The following is a 22,265-nucleotide window of genomic DNA, read 5'->3' as shown; positions in this document are numbered from 1 at the left end:
CTGTTTTGACTACCAGCCTTGGTTACATAAGTCGTTTCGATTCGTTTATCACGATCCGCTGTATAAAGACCAATTGGGAATTCTTTTTTCATTCCTTCATTTACTGTAGACTAAGGCAACATCTGCTGCAGGTTAGTGTAAAACATTCTCAAGATTGGGGTGTCGTGTTGATAGGGAAATATTTGTTAAGCCAACATTTGATTAGTATTTCATGGAATACAGATATTCCGCTTATGTTTTAAATTATATCAGATCATATTTCTCCAACGGTTTTTTCGAAATGATATTGACAGATATATTCTTCTTAGACGGGCGTTTTGTTGAGCTCGGATCAATAAATGACACGAAAACTGAAATAGTTTAACAGATATGAATGATATTCCATGCGATTATGCAAAATATATGTTTCGTTTAACAGGATGATGACAGGTAAAATAGCAGTGAGCTTGCTGTTGCTGGCTTTGTGTATCGCTCGTGGTTGCTGCAAAACTTACCGAGTTAAAGTAAACGGCTTCGTGGGTGATGGATGTAGTTTCACACATTATATACCGGGTGGAAAGGCTATCACGCCCAGCAAAATAACTGCGCCAAAAGCAGAATTAGAAGCGAATTTCATGAACAAAATTCTCGGACCAGTAGCTAAAACTGCGACTCTCAGTATGCATTCTCTTAATCTAGTAAGTAAATTCGCGTCCTCTTTTGCGAAAGTAGCTCCAAAACTGGGACCTGCACTGGGTGTATTTGGTGCTAGTTTCGCCATCCTTGACGCAGTAACGAAACCGACAATAAATGATATGCTGAATAAAGTGAACCAAGCCATAAGTGAACTGACCGACGAAGTAAACCAGCGTTTGGATGACATGGTGGGATATGTTGATCAAAAAATCATCAAGTTAGAAAAGGACTTCGGTGAACGAAGGTATAAAGTCTTATTCAACTTATTCAGTAATTGTATCAAGAAAGCAACAAAAGAGCTCGTCAACGAATGCATGATAGACGCTAGTGATGATATCATAGCTAATTTCCCGCAATTTGCCCTTCATGAAAATACCCCTATTTCAACGATATCGATTGATGACGTAAAGCGAATTGAAGCTAACTTTCTATCGTTTAGAAATTACGCGCTTTTACTTATAACGAATGTGAAAACACTGATCGACACATATCGCGATGATAAATCAGAGATAGGCACTAAACGATACCACCGATATGTTGACGAGCTGAAATCGAAAACAGAACGCATTATCAAATACATCCGCAATTCGTACGATAAAATAATAAAAAAACACGCCAACAAAGGTGATTGCCAGAAAACTATCGAATGCCCGAAACCTAAACCAAAAAAAGAAGGATGGCTTGTACCTGTCCATACAGCTGATTATACCAACTGCAACTGCTTCTTCGATCGGTTCTTCTCCAACAGCAAAGATAGATGCAAGGTAAAGTTAACCTTTCGTGCGGATGGTAAGAAAGTATACGAACCCATGTATGCCCGTGCTGGAGCGATAGACGGTGCAGACAAAGAGATATCGCTGAAGCGACTCAGACCGAAAATTGTCGATTTCCAAAAGAAAATGAAAACTGATATTAGCAATTATTGGCATAGTGAAGTACTTAACCTTATTCCTACATATGAGATAATAATCAAATCCGCCCATTAATAGTAACCATGGATGGAAACGTGTGATTTTATTTCAACTGATTGATTGTAACATCCAGATTCTAGAAGCTATTCAACGAATGGATAAAAAGTACCCCAGGGACCCGGATCTATCTAGTATCGTAACCGATACGTTCATCCGCGGCTGCAACTTCATCGACTATAATTCCACTCCTTCCAATAATGTCATGAGAACATCAGTCACATGATTTGGATTAATTCGATAATTGACCTGGTAATATATAATGCCAAATGAAGGCATGAAAAATTTGTTAGTTTGTGATAGCATCCAACAGCAACAAACTGTCTTTATTTTTATACGTTCGTTTAATGAGTATACCTAGAATAACTAATTGAAAATATATAAAAGTTTGTGTGTTGCTTCATGTTTAGTCTTTTAATAGTTAGTATGTTTTATAATAGTTTTGTGTGTATAAAACTGAATGCGTGCAAAAAAGCTTCAAATGCTCAAATATCGTTTTCTTATGTTTTCTTGGGGTATTCTTTCCGAGGCGTAAAAACTTGAGGTAGCACGGGGCCGATAAACATTTCGTTTGCAGTTTTGTTGGTAAAAGTGCACTTGTCATGACAAATGAAACTTCGTTCGATTACAAGCATTGTGCATAGCTGTTCACGCGAGGAGTTAGGTATTTTGCAGGCGCGGATCCAGGGGTAGCACCGATATGTTGACGAGTTGAAATCGCAAACAGAACGCATTATCAAATACATCCGTAACTCGTACGATAAAATAATATCAAAACACGCTAAGAGAGGTGACTGCCGAGTTATAACCTTAGTTAGTGTGTCTAAAACTGAATACAAATAAAATCTACAAAGGCTTGAATATCGGGTTTTTGTTTTATTGAATTTTTCTTTCGGTTACCCGGTACCAATCATCAGTGAACTCCGTATTGGCTTACGTTTTCAAATTAGAATCTAGAAATTCAAAACTAGGGAAAAGCAAAACGATAATAAGGGCCTGGTTGGGACTAATGCAATGGGATTTTTCGGTTGCATTGGTCCACTAATAGTTATTGAATTCGACTTTTTAGGTTAAGTTTTAAGTCCTTGGTCAAAAGACCATGAATGCAATTTTTCGTTCCTACATACGTACATGTATTTCGTTCAAATCAGCCTGTAAAGAAACTGAAGCAGCTATTATTAGACTGGTTGTCGGTGCCAGACCGGTAAGCTGTCTACAAATTAGGGGTGGAATCACAGGGCGTCACTGATTGACTGATGGGTGAATGAAAAACCAGTATCAATGATCAACCCCACTATCCCTAAAAAACAAGGGTGGCACTTCAGTTTTTTCTATTATACAGGGATACTGGGGTTGGTCATTGATACCGGGTTTTATTCAAGTTCACAGACTGACCAATTGTGACAAGTCCGGGCCTCAGTCCCAGTGTGCGGCCGGCACGGTCACACTCAAACACACAATTATTCACTCCAACTCACCAACCGTCTTAGATGGTTTAAAGCGGTTTTAACCAAACGATTTTGAAAACCATCAAAATCAAACTAAAAGATGGATTGATCCGTAAAAGACGAGAAGGGTCATTATTGAGAATCCGCGAAATATGATGTGAATTAAGTAAAATTGAATTGATTTACACATTCCTAATCCGTCTCCGACACTTCAACACAATCAATTCAATTCAGTAATGTCCGCGTAAAGCAATACGAACGCAAACAAACAAGTGAACAAACAACCACAGAGCCGCGGTCAATGCTTGATTGAATTTTTCATAGCAAGAAATCACATCGCGATTCGAAAACAACCTCTTGTCGGTGACTTAAGTAAGGAAATCATTTAAATGTTGTCAATGAAACTGGAAAGAAAGTAACTCCAATTTTGTTTCATATTGAAATCTAGTCAGTAACCTGTCTGTGGTTTAGTTTCACGATCGGATATTTTCACAAACCACAGTCAGGAATGGGAAGGTCATTTTTGTATGAAATCTTCGTCAGCCAATTTGACTGACGATTAATTTGCCTGGCATTTCATTGTCTCTTAAGATATCCGTCTAATTTTTGTTGTAATCGACGCACAACAGATTCGTAGTTTGTCTGATACCTATAACACCTCACCTGATGATCTTAATCCATGTGCAAATCGGCCGTAAAGTGAGAGTAAATTTCCGTAGAGTCAACAGCTGCCATTTTGAAAATTACTGGAGGTGCTGGCACCTGTGGACTTACGAATTACGGCATCCGAGGAATAGCAAGAGATTGGTTTTCCTCATATCTTTCTAATCGTCAACAATACGTTTCGTACAAATCCTACAACTCCTCTACACTATCCTCAAACATCGGTGTACCCCAGGGTTCCATCCTAGGTCCACTCCTCTTTCTAATTTACATCAATGATATCTATGCCTCCACGGTAAACATGAAGTACATATTATTCGCTGACGATACAAATTGCATTGCTTCTCATACACACCTCAACACACTCATACAGTATATCAATTATGACCTAAACATATTGAATGACTGGCTTATCGCTAATAAACTAACCCCTAATCTGAACAAAACTAAATATATCATATTTCATAATTATCAGAGAAGACCATTCATAAACCACATACAACAAATCAAAATAGGCAACTTTGAACTTGAAAGAGTAAAACAAATAGATTTCCTCGGCTTGACAATACATGAAAATCTGAACTGGAAACCACATATCGACAAAATACACAAGAAAATTTCACAAATTACTGGTATCATAAACAAAACTAAAAACATCCTAGACACACAAAATTTACTTTCTCTTTACTACACCTTAGTCTATCCTCATTTGAACTATGGCTTGTTGGCTTGGGGCCACTCGCCTTATAATAAAAAATGCCTCCTAATCCAAAAGAAGATTGTTCGAATAATCACCAACTCTAAGTACACTGCACACACAGACCCACTTTTTAAAAATCTTGAAATCCTCAAAATCAATGATGTCCTCATCCTTAAAACTGCACTTTTTATTCAAAACACCATCAAATCTTCACCCCATTACTTTTCTAATTACTTCACCGCGGAAAACTTATCTCCTTTAGTCAACATCAGAAAAAGCATATATTTAGACCACGCATATTCTTTATTTTCAAAACAAACACCGCCAACCCCGCATCAAAATTCACCTCAAAACATTCTTTCAAACATCTGGCAAAAACTACCTTTTTCCAATGATATCCTACAAACAAGCAAACAAAATTTAAAACGTAAACTCAGACCATATCTCACCTCCACCTACAATGATATCCATCAATGTAATAACCCTAATTGTTATAATTGCTCACTCTCCTGAACCCTCTAGCTTACTCATATAAACTCTCCTGAAATTATCAAAAATCATCAACTTTCATTTCCTTCCACTTTATTTCTTCATTTCCCTTTCGTTTTTTTTCCCTGGGTGCTTGCGACAGCGGCCTAAAGGCTTTGCTTGGCCCACACTGAAAGCTACTGTCCTCTCTCTCTCTTTTATAATTGTGCTTTGTTTAAAAAAATTGTAAATTTTATTGTTTGTTTTCTCTCAACCTGTGTACATAGCCTGTCATGCTTTCTGTGAAATAAATTTGAACTTGAACTTGAACTTGAACTTGACTGAGGCCAGGACAACAGCACAAACTAACAAAGCGAAACGACGAAATTGAAAAATATTAAGAAATCAACACTTATTCACATTTTTCTTTTACCAGAATTTATTATTTAAATATTAATTAAGGAAAACACGAAGATTTGAAATATAGGTTGGAAAACCATCAAAAATAAAAATTGTCGTTTCGTCTTGGAAGTTTTATATAAATCCTTGTAGGTCCCCTTGTCTTATCATGCCACATGTGCAATACTGAGAAATGGCGGCCAATGGCGAAATTTGTGGAGAAATTAATTAATTTCTCAAAATAATGTTGATTAACCACTCGAAACATGCATAAAATTGGATTATTTCGAAAGGTACCTGTGTAAGTTTGTGAAATAAGCCATTAATTGTGGACTGAAGTGGATAGAAAGTATATTTTTGAATAGTTAGTTACCTAATCGTTGGTGGTAAGCTTTTTATAATCGGATGGGCTTATAACGTTAGGGATGACAAGGACCAAAACACGGTTGAAAAAAGTAACACTTCAAAAATATACTTTATATTCACTTCAGTCCAAAATTAATGGCTTAATTCACAATCTAACACAGGTACCTTTCGAAATAATCCAATTTCATGTATGTTTCGAGTGGTTAATCAACATTATTTTGAGAAATTAATTAATTTCTCCACCAATTTCGCCATTGGCCGCCATTTCTCTGTATTGCACATGTGGCATGATAAGACAAGGGGACCTACAAGGATTTATATAAAACTTCCAAGGCGAAACGACAATTTTTATTTTTGATGGTTTTCCAACTTATATTTTAAATCTTCAGGTTTTCCATATTAAATTATGAAATAATAAATTCTGGTAAAAGAAAAATGTGAATAAGTGTTGATTTCTTAATTTTTTTCAATTTCGTCGTTTCGCTTCGTTAGTTTGTGCTGTTGTCCTGGCCTCAGTCCACAGGTGCCACCACCTCCAGTAATTTTCAAAATGGCAGCTGTTGACCCGACGGAAATTTACTCTCACTTTACGGCCGATTTGCACATGGATTAAGATCGTCAGGTGAGGTGTTATAGGTATCAGACAAACTACGAATCTGTTGTGCGTCGATTACAACAAAAATTAGACGGATATCTTAAGAGACAATGAAATGCCAGGCAAATTACTCGTCAGTCAAATTGGCTGACGAAGATTTCATACAAAAATGACCTTCCCATTCCTGACTGTGGTTTGTGAAAATATCCGATTGTGAAACTAAACCACAGACAGGTTACTGACTAATTTTTGAAGTGTTACTTTTTTCAACCGTGTTTTGGCCCTTGTCATCCCTAACGTTGGTATAAGCCCATCCGATTATAAAAGCTTACCACCAACGATTAGGTAACTAACTAATTGAAATCGTACTGTAGATTTAAACAGATATTAGATATTATGTAGATTTAGAACAGATTCAAACTTTTATTAGAGTTTTGATTCTTGATTTTTATTCGGCTTTTGGGAATGGAAACTTGAGAAATCTGGCCAAGGACGAAGTTTCAATTTGGCGGTTAACACCGGATATACATGATTCATGAAATCGTGGATGGTGGGTTGGGCAAGATTTCCGCTGATTTTATCCACACTGTCAAATGAGACCAGGAATTTTGGTTGGGAGGATTTTGATGGGTGTTTGGCAGCTTTTGGTCGGTATTGGACAGCTTTTGGTCGGTATCAGACAGTTTTGGACAGTTTTGGTCGGTGTTTAGTACTACCTAACTTCTTAGCTCACCTGAACTAGACGTATATTTTTGGATGTTCATTCAAGCTGCCGTTCCAATGCCACTGAGTCTAATGAGGTTTTAGAACGCTTTCATGATTCTGGGCTTTAGTGGTTTGTTTGACAAATCTATCCAATTGTCTATCCAACTACCGGTATATTAAAACTCCAATGGCATACACTTCACTGAGTGTCAGTCATATCGCTATTGATCGCAACCCCTAATTGATAATTTACCCAGATAAACAGAACAGATTTTTGAGGAGTCTGCTGTAATTGGGATAGGTCAGGAAAGAGATGCAGACAATTCTTTATAGTGAAATTTTCTCCTTCAAATCTTTGAAAATTCCTCATATCCAGGGATGAATGATCTATAGGGACCCTGAACTAAACCAGAGACTATTGACTATTGTCGTAAGGCATACATTTTTTAGCTCTACTGCACCACTTTACGAGTCGCTAAGATACACAATATCCGTGTATGATGAATAAACGCAAGAAATCCCACAATAATTAAGCCAAAAATGCAAAGTTCTTGAATAGAAATATGTTGTATCAAATGGCACTTCCATTTCAGTCTTTCCACTATCTGGCCTCTGGAACTTGAAAATTGAAGTGCCACTGTTTGCTATGGCGACGTATATCTCCAGAGAACTCGTCGAAAAGAAACTGTCGCATATTTCAAATATACCGGATTCATGGGACGTCTCGAAATCGAACGTGTCGTATTTACAGTTAGTTTTGAAAATGTGTCAGTTGAATACACTGCGTTACGGATTTCGGTGGTTTAATGATCGGTAAGTCCACACTTCACTTTTTGAGCGTATCTTTTTCCAGAATTTGGAAAATCTTAGATAAACTAAAACCCGAGAACGTATGATGAAGTGTAGTACGATTGAGTAGATTTAGTTTCTTCTCGGGCGCCAGCGACAGAACTACCGGTGTCGCGCATTGAACCTTGTTTGTATAACTTGTATTGGTTGCATACAGGGTCATTCATTTATTATGTACGCATTGGGGGAAGGGAGTGGAGTCAGTGCAGTTGCAACCTGTAATGCTTAATGTATACGAAAAAATTTTGTGTAGGCTACGAGGTGGGTTGAACAATTCAAATTTTATGGGTACCTACGTTATAATTGAATGATCTCTACTCTTAATCTGCCATCACACTGGAAAAGTTTTGTTACCTGAATTATGTTTCCTATCCGACCTGCTTGTAAAACTCACTGTAATGAGTAAATAGATATTGACTATACTATACTATGGATGTTTCAGAGCTGTTCAACCTAAAGTCACGTCGCCAATAGATCAGCCGTCTAAGATACTACATCTAGATATATCGGTGAATGACATTCGTATACTGGATTACGACGGACTCGTTCACTTCCACAACCTCCGTAGTTTGAACGCATCGATCAACAGAATAACAAAGTAAGTTATTAGTAATAAGTTCCATTCGAAAAACACAAAGTTGCCTACTTTTCTCAATTTTCAAAAAATCGATTACCATGACCTTCATTTTTCAGTTGCAGCGGTATCGAAGTCTGTCGACAACTGAGGTGCTTGAATTTGTCGCACAATTTTCTGCAATCGGTGATCAGTCTTTCTCGGTGTTTAGAACTTCGAGAGCTTCACTTGAGCATGAATCGCATCGTAGATATCAAAGACATGCCTATTCTATCGAATCTAACGAAATTGCATTTGGATCATAACGACGTAAGTTTGTTCTTTTGCGACAGTTCTTTTGGAACTTGGAATTTTCATTCAGGATCTTGATATTCTTGATATTCTGTCGGTGTCTTTGATGATTAACATAAATGGGTGATTGAATTGCAGATCGAAACTCTCGAAGGAATCCACGTACTCGCAAATTTACGCGAATTATTCATACAGAAGAATAAAATCGTAAGTGCTGAATCTAAACGTCGATTCGGGAGCCGTCCCTTTCTTCCAATGAACACTGCCACTACCCTCCGTTTTTCTGCCCAGATGTTCAGTTCTCCGTCAACAAGGCATTGGTTCTAACAATGTGGTGGATAATTGAGAATTGACTTTTGATGTTGATCTTTCCCTTGTCTTCTTATCTGAAAGTACAACTAAACTGGTTCCACTGTCAGATCTAACTACGAAACCAATCATGCAGGGTTTAGTTTCACGTAAAAGTTTAAGCAGCTTAAAACAAGGTTTTAGCTTAAAACAGTTTAAGTTTGAATTGTTTTCAAAACGAAATCATGAAGTAACCCAATGTCAATTACGAAAACCAAACATTTTAGTTCAACTTTTTCGTGAAACTCGGCCCTGGTAAAATGAAAATCATGCATTGCTTCGGAATTGCGTTAAAGCATTGAATTTCTTTGCCGTACTCATGCATCGTTGTTCAATGTTGTTACCGTATTAATTCAGAAATCCATTCTTCCCACGTCTGCTTGCACGGAACTCGTCAGCATAAACGCCGATGAGAACCTGATCGAAGATCTCGTCGGAACGTGCGAAAGCCTCCGGCGTCTCGGTAAACTGGAACTCGTCTCATTCCGGGTAAGATTCAACGTTTGATTCCAGTTAGGGGTCAATTTCGAGCCGGCAGGAAATTGCTGGCTGGGAAACCAGTCTCTAATCAGTATCAGGTTAATCAAGATTATGATAAAATCCAGGATCCAGTTCCACAGTGTTGCGAGTTAACTCTGCGTTGAAATTAGTTCATTTTCAATGAGTTTACTCTGCGTCAAATCTTAACTCAGAACTGTGGAACTGGATCCAGTGGATACTTACTGCCCTGTATAGTAGTAAAAACTAGCACGTACTACAGATATTATTTATAATCCTCTTTTATGTTTGTTATATACAATTTTGTTTGTTGAACACGAATGCTGTTAGTTGAGTATTTCTGGATGAATTGGGCTTTTCCGTTCAAACAATAAATGCCATAGATAAGCTTTTGAGCTACATGATTTCATTGAATTGACCACGTACATATATACTTCAGGGTAATCCAATGCAAGGGCACAAACGTTACCGCGAAGCAATGATATCAGCTACTACGATAAACTTTTTAGACGGGCAAAATGTCAGAATTGGAAAGATGTCGGTGAGTCTATTGAAATATATCGATGTTATATCAATCTGCTGTCAATGAACCACCTACCATCAGACATTGTGGTATGAATTCTTCAAAGCTGGCCTTCTGTTTTAAAAAGATCTGGTAATTAAAAGCCTTCTGGTAATTACATATTTCAACGATAGATGGAATGGAATATTCTGTTTTATATTTACGGTGATGAACTGTAGGCATGTATAGAGATCTTATTCATGATGATGTCATAGTTTGTTTTGATGGTCAGTGAATTCAGAGAATTGCCATACATAACAACATACCAAGATAATCTGGTCATCTACAGATTTCGGGAATCTGTCATTTAAATCTTGCATTGAATTGACGGCCAATTTGGCGGCGCAGACCCAAGGGGAGGGTGCAGGGGTGTGCAAAATGTCGAGTCTATATACCATGTAGTCTTGAATCATATGTTCGGTCCTAATTTGGTAAGTGTAAATGAAACTTCAAGCAAAATGTGCTTGGCTGGTATAGTTTCACAACAATATCTAACATTCTGTCACCACTAAATGGCTACCGCTGTCCTAAGATTTATCAATATTTTCAAAAAGCTACCGGGTATTTGTCTTGAACATGGGTTCCACACCAACTTGCATGATGTAGATGGCTTTTTCTTAGTTCAGCTTCTGGGGATAATTGAGACTGTGAATGCCTTTTATGCGTATTTCTGTGTATATGGAATAATACACAATTTGAACAGCCTGCCTGGCGCAGTCGTGAACATGTGCCTGCCCGAGTGTTTGTTATGTAAGTGGATTTAAGTGGACAGGTGCACTGTGAGCCTAGCATACTCCACTCCATACCAGAAATGAGTTGTCGGTGTCAGTATCGTTTTAGCTGGTTTATATTGCTAGAACAATTCTATTGTATCAATTCGTTTCGACTGAATTCATTCAAGTCTTTCGTTCAAACTTTTATATTTTTTTTTTTGGAGAATGATTGGTGATCTTTTACAGCGAATTTTTATTTGGAGTCAACGCCTGTTCACAGAATAAACTTGACATTGGGCAGGACTGGCTATATTTTGGGGGTTGACTGTCTAATGTCTATTTCAACTCTTTAGATGGAATAGAGAATAGTGACGCCATAATTTGAATGTTCAATTATGTGTTTCCATGCCTACAATCCATAAATTGATGATTTGAAAAAACTTCATTTGGTAGCCATGGAGCTGCATATTGTTTTATTTGTTTTTTACAAAAAATGGTGTCTCTTTCTTTTCTTTGATGCAACTACTTTCAATGAAGAATTTTTGGGAATCCTTGAATGTAGTGTAAAATGGATTAAAAATTGATGTTTTAGTTCATCGCAAGTCCATTCTGGTCCTTAAACCTGCATCGGGTATGCATCACAAAACCTGACTGAGCTAGGTCACCTGATGTTAAGGTTTTTATGAAAATCTTAACATTTTCCATGTTTGTCGCACAACGGCAGCCCAAATAAATTCCCATCAGAATCAAAATATTCGAATTCTTAGCATATATCCCACTATTTTTATTTACAGACGGAGAAAACGTTGATTGAAAATGTCCAGTCAATCGCAGATGTTGCGAAACAAATCCACGATGAACAAATACATCATGAACGACAGGTGATGATGGAAGATATAGCTTTATTACAGAGACGAATCTTGTAAGTCTTAAAACCTGTTTATTGAAAATTTTATCGCAGCGATCATGCTGTACCGGGTGTATCTGAGGCAGCCACGAAAATTGGCAGGCTGGGGTCGAGAAGAAAAGAAAAAGCATTTCTCGGATAAGGCAGCCATTTGGTAGGGTCATCCATATACCTTTGAAGAAATCCTTTCTAGAAAATACAATGTCCAAGTCCCTGATGTGGTAATTGATAGGTCGGCAGGTCTGTAAGAAGAGTATATTTATGTTTTGCAGAATGAGACAACAAGAATTTGCTGAGTATGAACAAAGAATGAAAGGGGAAAGTGAAGCTTGTATTGCGTAGGTTTATTTCGAATTTTCGCACTGACATAATGTCCCCGTTGAAACCTGTCTAAATTTTCATGACGACTCAAGTTTAGCGAATTGTACGGAAATGAATTGGGAACTTTTGTGAATCCCTCTAGAGAAAATATCATGATAAAATTATCTCGGCAAAACACGATATATCGCGATTTATCGATATATTTAAGTCGATATAACGCGTTATCTCAATTATCTCGATATCGTGATAACTTATCAAGATCAATCGTGATACTGATCATAATTTTTACCAATGTCGATATCTATATCTCGATGTTACCATACCGTCAAATCAATTATCACGACTTTACTTGTAATGTCGAGATATGTTTGTTGATTTTTGTTACGGGTAGACCAATATCGCAAAAAATCAACATAGGTATCCTGACTTGTCGAATTAAGTCTACTTAGTCATATTGTCGACATGATTTGATCATTATTTCTTTAGTCAGTTTCACACGAAGTCCAAATAAAAAGTCCATAGAATTGAATTGGAAATGCCTTCAAATTAGGACCACTTAAAGAATGTGATGACTTGTCTGTATATTTTTCATTATTGAGAAACCTAGACTGATACAGAAATGAATTTGACATAAAACTTTTGACTTATTGTAAAAACTCATTGCTGTATGGTAAAATTATTTTATTTTTTTGTAGTCACTTGAGTCATTTACCTGAAAATTTCCCAAAAGTGATAGTGCAACCACACGGTCTTTTGGAAAAAGTCAAAGAGGTAAAAAAAGAGCAAACATTTCGTTGAATCACCTTAAACTAAAAATTTATTGTAAATATGAACTAAAATAAAACCCTCTATTTTCAGATTTAACCCTCTACTTTTAGATCTACTCTAGATTTTAAAAGTTTTTTAAATGAAGAATTTATTCAATCTAAAAGTTATTAAAATGACCCGATATTTCAAACTTACACTAGAGATCATCGTTCACACCTGATAATGATCTCTACTGAGAGTTTGAAACTTTGTGGCTTTTTGATTAATTTTTGATTGAATGAATTCTCGATTTTAAAACTTTTTAAATCTGTATATAGTGGGTTTTTGTCTAAATATCTGCTCTCCACATTTGAATGTGGTTATTCTACTATCCATATGAAGTTTATGAAATATTTGCGAAATCTTTGCCTTGATTCAGGTTCCGATGCCATCTCAGTACGGTCTGCCTATAACTCCAGAACATGAGAAACACAAGAAGAATCATTTGCAATCAGAAATTCGTGATACCGACGAGGTAGGCCTATATGATGAATGTCACCGCTGGTGTCATTAGTCGCATTAATATTTCACTCCACTTGCTAGCTCGAGAAAATCATTAATGAAGAAGACAACTTGAAAGTTTATTAACACATTGAAAAATAACACATATATTGCGTAATATCGTCGACAATGAATAATATGATATGAATTCATAATATTATCGATCAATAAAGTTATTTTGAATTTGAATATAACGATAATTGAATTGAATTCACTAGCAACCAGTCTAGCCCCGATATATTGATGACGTAGTGCACATCCTCTCTAGAAACAAATACCAAAATTTGAATAATAAGAGTTATGAAATATATTGAATCACAAAATAAGTGCAAAATTATGATTGTTATTTTGAAATGCCAATATTGATGACATAGTGTACATCGATTCACACAGCCCCTTACGCATACTAGGTATCAATGAATATAAACATTATTGTAACGGTTTGTACGGCGTCAAAAAATGGGACGATTTGGGAATTCATATTCGCATTGATTTCATCCATTGCACTATTTGGGGTTTCGAAAATAGAAGAGGAACCATATTTACCCTCACTACTCCAACACTCATTCAACTTCGTTGAATGTATTTTTTCTGCCAGTAATTATGTATATATTTTCTTAAAAACATAGAGGTTATGTTCTAAGTGCTGATGTAAGACTTTTTGACAGTTTTTAGTAGATAAGTGCTTTTTTGCAGCCATTGGGAGCACATTCATGTTGTCGCAATGATGATTTACTTGCTGTTTAATCAGCTGTCCATATTGGAATAATTTTCTATTGTCTATATACACAATTCGGCTATGCACATGTACGATGAACTAACAAGCTCGTGGGGTGTGCGAGGGCCAGGTTTTTCATCGGAGACATAAGAGTAATTATTGTATCGTGCTTCGCCCCCAAAATGCTTAATGAATAAATTAAATGAATTGTACGTCGTAGATAGAAAAACAGCGATTCGTTCTTGTTTGATTGCATAACAGTCTGCTTCTTTTTTTCTATATTTCAGGTGTTGCGACACGCATTCAATCAACTGACAGTTGAACAAACCAAAAGAGATCAGGAGCGCAACGCTTAAAACTGGCGATACTCTATCAGGAATCATCAAAAATATGAAAGAAAGCACCAGGATTATAGGAGCCAATCTGGTTCATTTATTAGTTTATGCACGAGATGGAGGGGTCTAGATTTTCCCCTCTATGGTTAATACCAAAAATTCATAAAGTCTATGAATTTCTGTTAATACATAAGAATGTGCACGGCAGACAAGGGGTTGAAATTCAAACTGACTTTTTACAGTTGGAAAAAATTCTGAGTATACTCCAATGATCTGCATGCACTATCTACGTTCTAGAATAGGCTCTGCTCAAGTTGGATCTGATAAACTCTGATTACTGTTAAACTCGGGAGGTTTGTTGATATATGATATTTACAAATCGGTTATTGTTTGAGTTTATTGTTAAGGACAGGACAGAATGTTCTACAGATGGGTTAGATTAATTGTGACTATTCTTATCTTCAAAAATTGAACTATTTAACGAATCAATTTTCCGAGCAAAGAACTCCAACATGAGAAGAGATTCTATGAAATACATGGTGCTTGGAATTTTCTGTCTGCATACGTAATAAAAGAAAACTAATAGCCTCGAACACATGGAGACGATTTGGCATGGCCCAAATTGGCACGGATCAGGCGGGAGCCAAATTTGGCCTGTGCCTATAATTAGAGAGCGCGCTCACATGTAAACCACTCACTCGATACTAAACAATGCTCAAACAAAGGGAAGTGGGTCAATTCCGGTACCAGCTGCAATTCAAACACGATCATTTGTCTCATGCTAAAATTTGGCTCGGGCCCGGCCAAACAGGCTCAGGCCCATTTTTCATTCGTGTGAACAGTTTGTTCCAGGCCAAATTTGTTTGAGTGATCACGGCTGATGTCTTGAATACTGGCAGACATTGTGTGACCCGAATAAAGTTCGATGAATGCGTCTGCCCGTTATCCGGTGGCACCATCTTTACCGGTTATCGAAACATGTAAAACACAGATGACGCGATATATATATCTAGCATCGATGACAGCTGTCACCGTGAACTCGAGGAGCTGAAGCACTACGCTTAATTAGTTATTTCATTACGGTATGAATTCGATTTCTCAATTTCACAAATTGAAATATCTGACTGCGCAACCATAGCACGCATATATATGATTACATGAACTCCGGTGCAGTCATTGATCGTTATTTTTATTTTTGCCGGTACGTCGAGAGGCGAAGCACGAGTCATCGATTTGTAAATATTTCTCGGTACATTTGACTAAATGAAAATATGTCACGGTGATATTTCCTGGTCGAAATTCATGGCTGTACCTGGCGTATGGATTTTGGGGGCACAAGAGAGAAACCCGAAAAAGGGCAATTCTGTTGGATATACGTAGGAATAATATTCGCGAAAAGGGCACTTATAAAAAATTTCTGGAAGCTGCCCCCGCTATGTACGGCCCTGAAATTCGTTCTCCACCATGATGAGAATCACCACCTTATAATGTCAGACTTCTACAGTTCATTTTATGCTTTTACAGTTCTCTTATATGTGACATGTATACAAAGGGGTGATCCATATCGAAAAAAAAATCTTGTAAAGGGCGTTTTCTGTGAAATAAGGCATAATTTTGTTGAAAATTCTGAAAAAAGGCATTTTCTGTAAAAAAAATTATGGCATGATTTTGTTGAAAATTCTGGAAAAAAGCATTTTCCTGTGGCCCTAGAAATGGTTAAGACCCTTAGATTTTGCACAGGGACTTGTCACAATTGATAGTGAATGAATAAAGCCAGCATCGATGACTGGTTGGTCGTTGGATATTGGTTTTATTCATTCGCTATCTATTGTGACGAGTCCCGCTGTGAGATTTCGCCGCTGAATCTCTTGAAATTCGTACCGCAGTATTAAATGATGCTCTCTATTCGTTTGACGAAAATGATAGAGGATTTTTGTAACCTCCTTCATGGAGTACAGTACAGTTCCATCGAACCGGGCGATGTTTATTCAAGATGAACCAGCTGTTGCAAAATTATTAATAATCCATAAAACGATCATCAGATGATATTGAATTGATCGGTGTATTGTGTTTATATATGTGTAACATTGTATATTGTCGAGATCGGGAGCGAGTGAATAAGATGATTAAAAGGCTCAAAGCGAATCATGGCTGACCTGATTCTCCAATACCTGATCTGTTGTTAGTTTTAATTAGATAAAATGCTGCACGTTGAGCCTGTTTCTGAGGCGAAATTATTATTATGGATAGAATATGCAATTACGATACTCTTCCAATATCATTCCTAACGTCACCACTCGTGAGAACGGTTTGTGAATTTTAAGACGGACCTTCAAAACTGTTAGAATTTGAGGAGGCCTATTCGCTGCTAGGCTAGAACAAATTTATACCTAGTTTCTCATTTCTGTCGAGCTTAAAAGTTTATCGGGCAGGCCGGCTTTATAACCTGCAGGGGCGGATTTTTCAAAGGGGTTGGCTGACAAAACGTAATGAAGAGACTGCGACTAGCGAGCCACTCAGCGGCGAAGTCCGAGCGACCGAAGGTCGTGAGACGGGGGAGCTTGTCTCGATGATTGCTCGTAGCATACTTGGTATATAATACATAGTCACAACGCTACTGTGAGTTCTGATTCTGAGGCAGCTAACATTCTTATTTCATCTTCTTTGAGATAGGCTATTTACACGAAAAAGCCTCTTATGATAACTTTTTGGAAGGCATTTGAGGGGGTGGCTAGCCACCGTATTCACCCCCCTAGATCCGCCCCTGCCCTGTACGTACATTACACACAAATTCGTGATCAAGCTTACAATAACCGGGCAGTGAGTTATAGGAATGAAATGGTGATAATTTTATTGCAGTTTACAAAAGTGACCCGGTCGATTACAGTAACAACGCATCATTTTTTGCCTAATATCCTTTGTTTGTACATTAATTGCATTCTATATAGCTCAAAACAGCTCATTTTTGTTCATCTGTGATATTCTGTAAGGAGAGAAGCTTTAATTAATTGTAAGAGAAGTTTATTGAATAGAACAGTATGGTGTCTACTTATAACATCCTGGTGCTTAACAGGGTTAGTGATAAAATGTTAATATTAAAAGTATTCCGCAAGTTCTGTGATAATAAAACTGATTGCTCTAGTATCTATATCTAGTATTTTGAGCAATGATTTTGTACACGAATTACTATTTTTATACCTTTTTATTAGTTATTACAACCTTTCTAAAATGTAATGTTTATGAACAACGTAACATCTTATTGGGATTCGAACCCGATAACCGTGGATTCAGACGGCCATTTTTAGGTACCAATTTCGATCCAGTATTGTTAAATAACGGACTGTTGTTATAGTATTTCCCTTTAAGATTTGAATGTACCATTTCTGGTGATATGTAGGAAATCATATAACATGTTGTTGTTTTTGTTGATTAGTTTAGAATGAAATATATATAGATGAAAAAATACTTTGGATTTATTATTCGTTTCGGATGAAAGTTTTTGCAGGGTGAAGCGTTGATTTTCCAAAAATTATAAACAGTCGGAACGGTTCGTATTTTACAACCAATTCGATGTTGATCTAGGAAAACCAGGTTTTCCATTCGGGATGGACATTTTAGATATTTCTTATATAAAGCATTTAGAGCAAAATTTTTCGGATAAAATTCCCCAATAAAAATTCGTCTTAGTTTCTGGTTTCTCAAACAAACCCCTGTGAATTATCAATTTTCAAATCAACACAACCTCTCCGCAGACGATTAAGTTACGCGCAGGCGCGGACGATGTGGATAATTTTTTTTTCTAAACTCTGTCCTGATCAGGATGGTACAAAATCAGGAGCGGATCCCGGGGCAGACGTTGACAGGAGCGCAAAGCAGTAAAGGGACATACTGTCAAAAATGTAAGGCTTTGGAAAATCCTGGAAATATAAGTGCATTTCATGCGATTCCAGGCACTTGAGTGACATAAAATAGAATATAAGCTAGGCCCAAGTCTTTATATGCAGCTGCTCCAATAGTAACGGGTGGAAAAATTGCCGTCTCTTTTTAAAAGGGCGCAGGAAAATACTGACGGAAGCTACGCGCGTGCTCCATGTGCTTACGTCTGGATCCGCCTCTGAAAATCGATGCTGATGAAAAAAAAATCCGATAGAGTTATCTTACTGACAATATGAACTGTAAGAAATAGAAATATTCAAATTAAATCTGGGTCTTAAACGCTTATCTTTTTCTATGCTAGAGTTTAGAAGAATTGGGGCACGGAGCACGGCAGATTTTTTTCAAGATTACATCCCCACTCATCAGAGTGAATCGATGCACACGTATCACCGGTAGATTGGCCGCTTAAATGTTTAAAAAAATAAAACACATATCTTGTAATACACTCGATGGCTCACTGGCCTCAATTAAGATTTGAAAGGATTTTGGTATGTTTTGGCGGAAGAGCTTTGCCGCCATTTGATTTTTTTTTAAAGACTTTCAAACTCGAAATTTGGAATGACGTCATCGTGCATGCTAAGGCAGTATCGTATATCAGCAATGTTTAAACCTATGGTTTGAAGAGAACGGTAAAACTGATGTAAAACCCGTTGTGACCTTGTGAAATTTCGCTCATTAAGTGGAAATTTATGGTTAAAGACGAAATTTCGGTTTACTAATTCAAAATTTCGAGTTGCTTAGTCGAAACTTGGAGATTGTCGAAAATATGGCGCAATGCTCATCCGTAAAGGTATTCAGACAACGGAATACGCTACGGCAATGTTCTAAAATTTAATCTATATATATATGTATATATACTTACTACATTTAAAATGTCAAAGGTTTCGGTGACATTTTGAATTCAATTACTGGTATCCGTTCCAATTATCAAGTGACTCTTTTGCTGCTATTGCTATTCTGGCAAGCGAACGAAAGTCCCACCGATCTTTCATAGTTAGAAACGATTGGCCGAGGCATTCGTCCGGATGTGACAAATAGCGGTTCTCTCAAGAGTATCCAAATCTAAAAATCTTTTGAATAAGATTATCCTTTTCCGTTCTTAAGAGTAGAAGTAAACGTCGAGAAATCGACCGAGTCGCTTCTCGGACAACACGGCGACTGAAATCGGTGGTAACATCCACCACCTCGCACGCATCGGCAGTGAAACAATGATTAAGCATAAGCTAGATAACATTATTGAAACACCAGACGTCACCCAAGCTCTCCTACTATCGACTTGTAGCAGCTGTGTCATATTTTACAATGGCTCTGCATTATCGCGATCACCAACCCGGTATTAGATTCACTTGGGATATTCCTATTCTATTAACATTTTCAATAACGTTTTCAACATCGGTCGCCTTGTCGTCGTGAACACAGCTGCAGCGCACCCTAAAAACAGTCGCGTATAGATTTCTACAGACCGTTCGTACCTACAGATACTACAAAAAATGTGAAATATAAACCGTCGTAATTTTCATAGAAAGACGCTTTCATTGATTATCAAATAGCAGAATTAACAAAGAATCTTTCCAAGAAAATTTAACATCTCTGTTAACACGGCCCAAGTCCTGGGTCCAATTACACCAAAATATGTTTGACCTCTAAACTCATAAAATTCAATAAAATGCATTATTAGAATGAAGAATAATTTGGTTAATGTTCGTTCGCAGTATTAAAACAATCTCGTGAAGCAGCCTAGCAGAAAATACGTAACTAGACCAATCTTACTTTTAGACCCGAATCATGGTGACCTGTCAGATGTAACTACAAAGGCTCCCCGCAGACTCATCCCATCTGAAATCTATTTTATGATTACATTCAACTACATTTTGTCGTTTAATACGTTGGATCAGGAAAACTTCGCTGGTCGGATTGAGAATAACAGATCGGGGATTCCACGCGACCGGATATTAGGCATTTACTTAGTTCGGTGAAAAGGGTCGCGCCGAAGAGTTTCCCATTGTTTCAGAGATTTCATTTATCTGACGCGCAACACAATGGAATAATATCAATGTCTTCCAGCGTAATAACAATCATTTTCCATTCACAGTCGGTATATTTTATCCCTTATCGAAAGCCGGGCGGAATAATGAGAAATTATAATCGCCATTGTCGAAGCCTCCGCGGGCATCTAATTATTTCCTCAGTAACGGGACATGTAATTTAAGCGACGTCGTTTTCGTTGGCTTAGAATTAAACATATTGGAGCCAGATATTTTAGAATGAAACATCCCGAAGAACTATTATAGATTTATACCCAGCTTTCCCTGTCGTTAAAGAAGAAATATTCTCGACGAACAAACACTATTTTTGCGGGCCAACACTTTTATACACGCCTGGACGAAACCTTTCGGGTGGTCGGGCACGCACAATAAGCCAGAAGAGCAGGACGTCGGGGATACGCGTGTATTCGGTCACAGGTGCAAGTGAACACGCGTTTAGTGCTATTGTGCTTGAAAATGGATCGCCGCACGGTGAGACAGCTTGTTATTTTCTCAAATGAGAACAATGCCGACAAGCTACAAGTGGGCATTTACTTTCCACTAAGATCAATACGGTTTCCATTCCTAAATTTCTACAATATTTGGTATACGTGTATAGAACATGTGCAACGCAAAATTCTTCGTAGATCTTCAGTCGCACCACATGGCTTCCGACCCAATATATAAATTATATGCATACACTTAAATTTCAAGTCTATGAGAATAAATATATCTGCATTATGTGAACATTTCTAGAGGGTTTGGCAGAATAACCACACTCGAACGTGGAGAACTAAGATCACAAGGTAAAATCCACTGAATACCTCATCATCATCATCAGGTGTGATCTCTCGACCGTTTGAAACGTCGTGTCTTTTAGATAATTTTTGATCGAATAAATTTTTGATTTTAAAACTTTTAAATCTGTTTGGGTTTCAATCTTATTCTAGGGGATTTGCTGTTGAACTAATCTAGATTTTGTAAAAATGCCAAGTAAAACAGAAAATTAAATCGATCTGCGCACATGCAACCTACTATATTGTTTTAAAAGATGACACAGCTGCGTGCGTTTATATTAATTTCTGTATACATTGTATTTTGCGAGCGCTTGTTCCAACTCGGATTGCACGTGATAAATTTCGTGAATCGTTCTTTATCCCGTTTCAATAACATTCCACATATACTCTTCGAATCGCGGATCGTGCGTGGTTTAGAAGTCATCTATTTGTTTCCCGCCGAAATTCTAACGATAAAATCTTGCGCACCTCTTGTTTCTCGCTAATCATTGGTTTTTTCACAATAAAAACTGGACTTTTTCTGCCGGTAAATACTTTGCAAGAATCTTTGTCACTATCCTGTGTTTTATTGAGATACACGGTTATACTTAAACAACTAACTCCACAAACCATCATTTATTGATGTAAACCAAAACAACGGTTCCAATTAAATCCCCATCAATCGGCGATATTATCGGAAGATATGTTCGGTCATTTCTTCATTCACTCGTGTAAAAACGAGCGTTCGTTGTACGAGCCTTCGGAGTTATCAGACTGATAAGTACGAACTATAACCCCGCGAATGAAACGATATGTTATCTGATTGCGGGAAATTCAAATTTCTCTCTTATCTTCACATTTACATTTTCTAAATCCAATCTTCAAACAACGTGACCTGAATCAAATGATTCTACCCTAACATATTTGCCCAGTCCCTCCCAAGCTGAGACAGCAGGGCTCAGAGTTTCTCAGAAGTTTTTAACGTATACAAGATTTGGTGCTATACGAGAAATTACGAAAAACTTATAATAAACACTCTACAGTAATAAGAGAACTTTCATTTTTTCAATTTTAGTTTTATAATCAATCGCTTATTGCAAATTGAATTGAGAACTTAC

At 37.3% G+C, this 22,265-nt stretch overlaps 1 protein-coding gene across 4 annotated transcripts; it reads left to right on the top strand.

Annotated features, from left to right (window-relative positions):
* Nucleotides 1-3,343: 3,343 nt before the first annotated feature.
* LOC141899436 (uncharacterized) lies at nucleotides 3,344-17,863 on the top strand. Of its 4 annotated transcripts, XM_074785742.1 has the most exons (13): nucleotides 5,954-6,111; nucleotides 6,204-6,309; nucleotides 7,581-7,800; nucleotides 8,279-8,434; nucleotides 8,530-8,719; nucleotides 8,840-8,908; nucleotides 9,407-9,538; nucleotides 9,987-10,088; nucleotides 11,617-11,744; nucleotides 12,002-12,067; nucleotides 12,746-12,821; nucleotides 13,237-13,332; nucleotides 14,364-17,863. In XM_074785742.1, the coding sequence occupies exons 3-13, from the start codon at nucleotides 7,634-7,636 to the stop codon at nucleotides 14,430-14,432; spliced, it is 1,251 nt and encodes a 416-aa protein (XP_074641843.1). In that variant the 5' UTR covers nucleotides 5,954-6,111; nucleotides 6,204-6,309; nucleotides 7,581-7,633; the 3' UTR covers nucleotides 14,433-17,863. The 4 variants fall into 4 exon arrangements, with proteins under 4 accessions (XP_074641841.1, XP_074641842.1, XP_074641843.1 ...); XM_074785740.1 differs by lacking the exons at nucleotides 5,954-6,111; nucleotides 6,204-6,309 and adding an exon at nucleotides 3,344-3,463; XM_074785741.1 differs by having other exon boundaries at nucleotides 5,950-6,309.
* Nucleotides 17,864-22,265: the final 4,402 nt, after the last annotated feature.

This window comes from Tubulanus polymorphus, chromosome 2, assembly GCF_964204645.1.
Source record: "Tubulanus polymorphus chromosome 2, tnTubPoly1.2, whole genome shotgun sequence".
NCBI lineage: Eukaryota > Metazoa > Nemertea > Palaeonemertea > Tubulaniformes > Tubulanidae > Tubulanus > Tubulanus polymorphus.
Note: the sequence above shows the minus strand (reverse complement) of the source record. Positions and strands in the feature narration are given on the sequence as shown.